Source organism: Candida margitis, assembly GCF_024628925.1.
Source record: "Candida margitis strain CBS 14175 chromosome Unknown scaffold133, whole genome shotgun sequence".
NCBI lineage: Eukaryota > Fungi > Ascomycota > Pichiomycetes > Serinales > Debaryomycetaceae > Lodderomyces > Lodderomyces margitis.
This window is the reverse complement of record NW_026261846.1, coordinates 1-513: the sequence shown is the minus strand read 5'-3', so window position 1 is coordinate 513 and position 513 is coordinate 1. Positions and strand designations below refer to the sequence as shown.

The 513-nt window shown below is 35.3% G+C and overlaps 1 protein-coding gene across 1 annotated transcript; it reads right to left on the bottom strand. All coding sequences in view use genetic code 12, as the record gives it.

Annotated features, from left to right (window-relative positions):
* Positions 1-288: 288 nt before the first annotated feature.
* CANMA_003659 (uncharacterized protein) lies at positions 289-513 on the bottom strand (the record flags this gene model as incomplete). The annotated part of the gene is made up of 1 exon (XM_051815855.1): positions 289-513. A coding segment is annotated over one exon (225 nt), but the record flags the coding sequence as incomplete, so codon positions are not given.

The following is a 513-nucleotide window of genomic DNA, read 5'->3' as shown; positions in this document are numbered from 1 at the left end:
ATAATGTTTTTGTATGTTTTTATGTTGTTGTATCCTCTTCTTCTACCCCTCTAAACCCAGCCTCATAATCTTCAGCCATCTTCTTAATGTCTCCTTTCATGTCTACCAATTCAGATATCATACACTCCTTCTTACGATCTAACAGATCTGGGTTTCTAATATTATGCCTTGAATAGATCCTCCTTCTCCTTTTCTGAAATTTTACTAATTTTTTGTTTGCTGTATTTTTCAATTGCTCGGCAGCAACCCTTCTTCTCACATCTAACGTATCAGACATTATCCTGTTACTTAATTCATTGGAAGTGTCTTTAAAGTACTCATTTTTTTCTTCCAGGCAATATAATCTTGTTGAATTGTGGCTTTATCTATCAATTCATTTCGGTCCCCTTCGCTAGCTTTTAATGTAAGCATCAAATCCTTTAAAACATTGTATTGTAGCATCTCGTTATGCTTGATACATGATGTCAGCGACTCACTAGCATTATGAGTTATGGACAACGCATCACTAAGTGC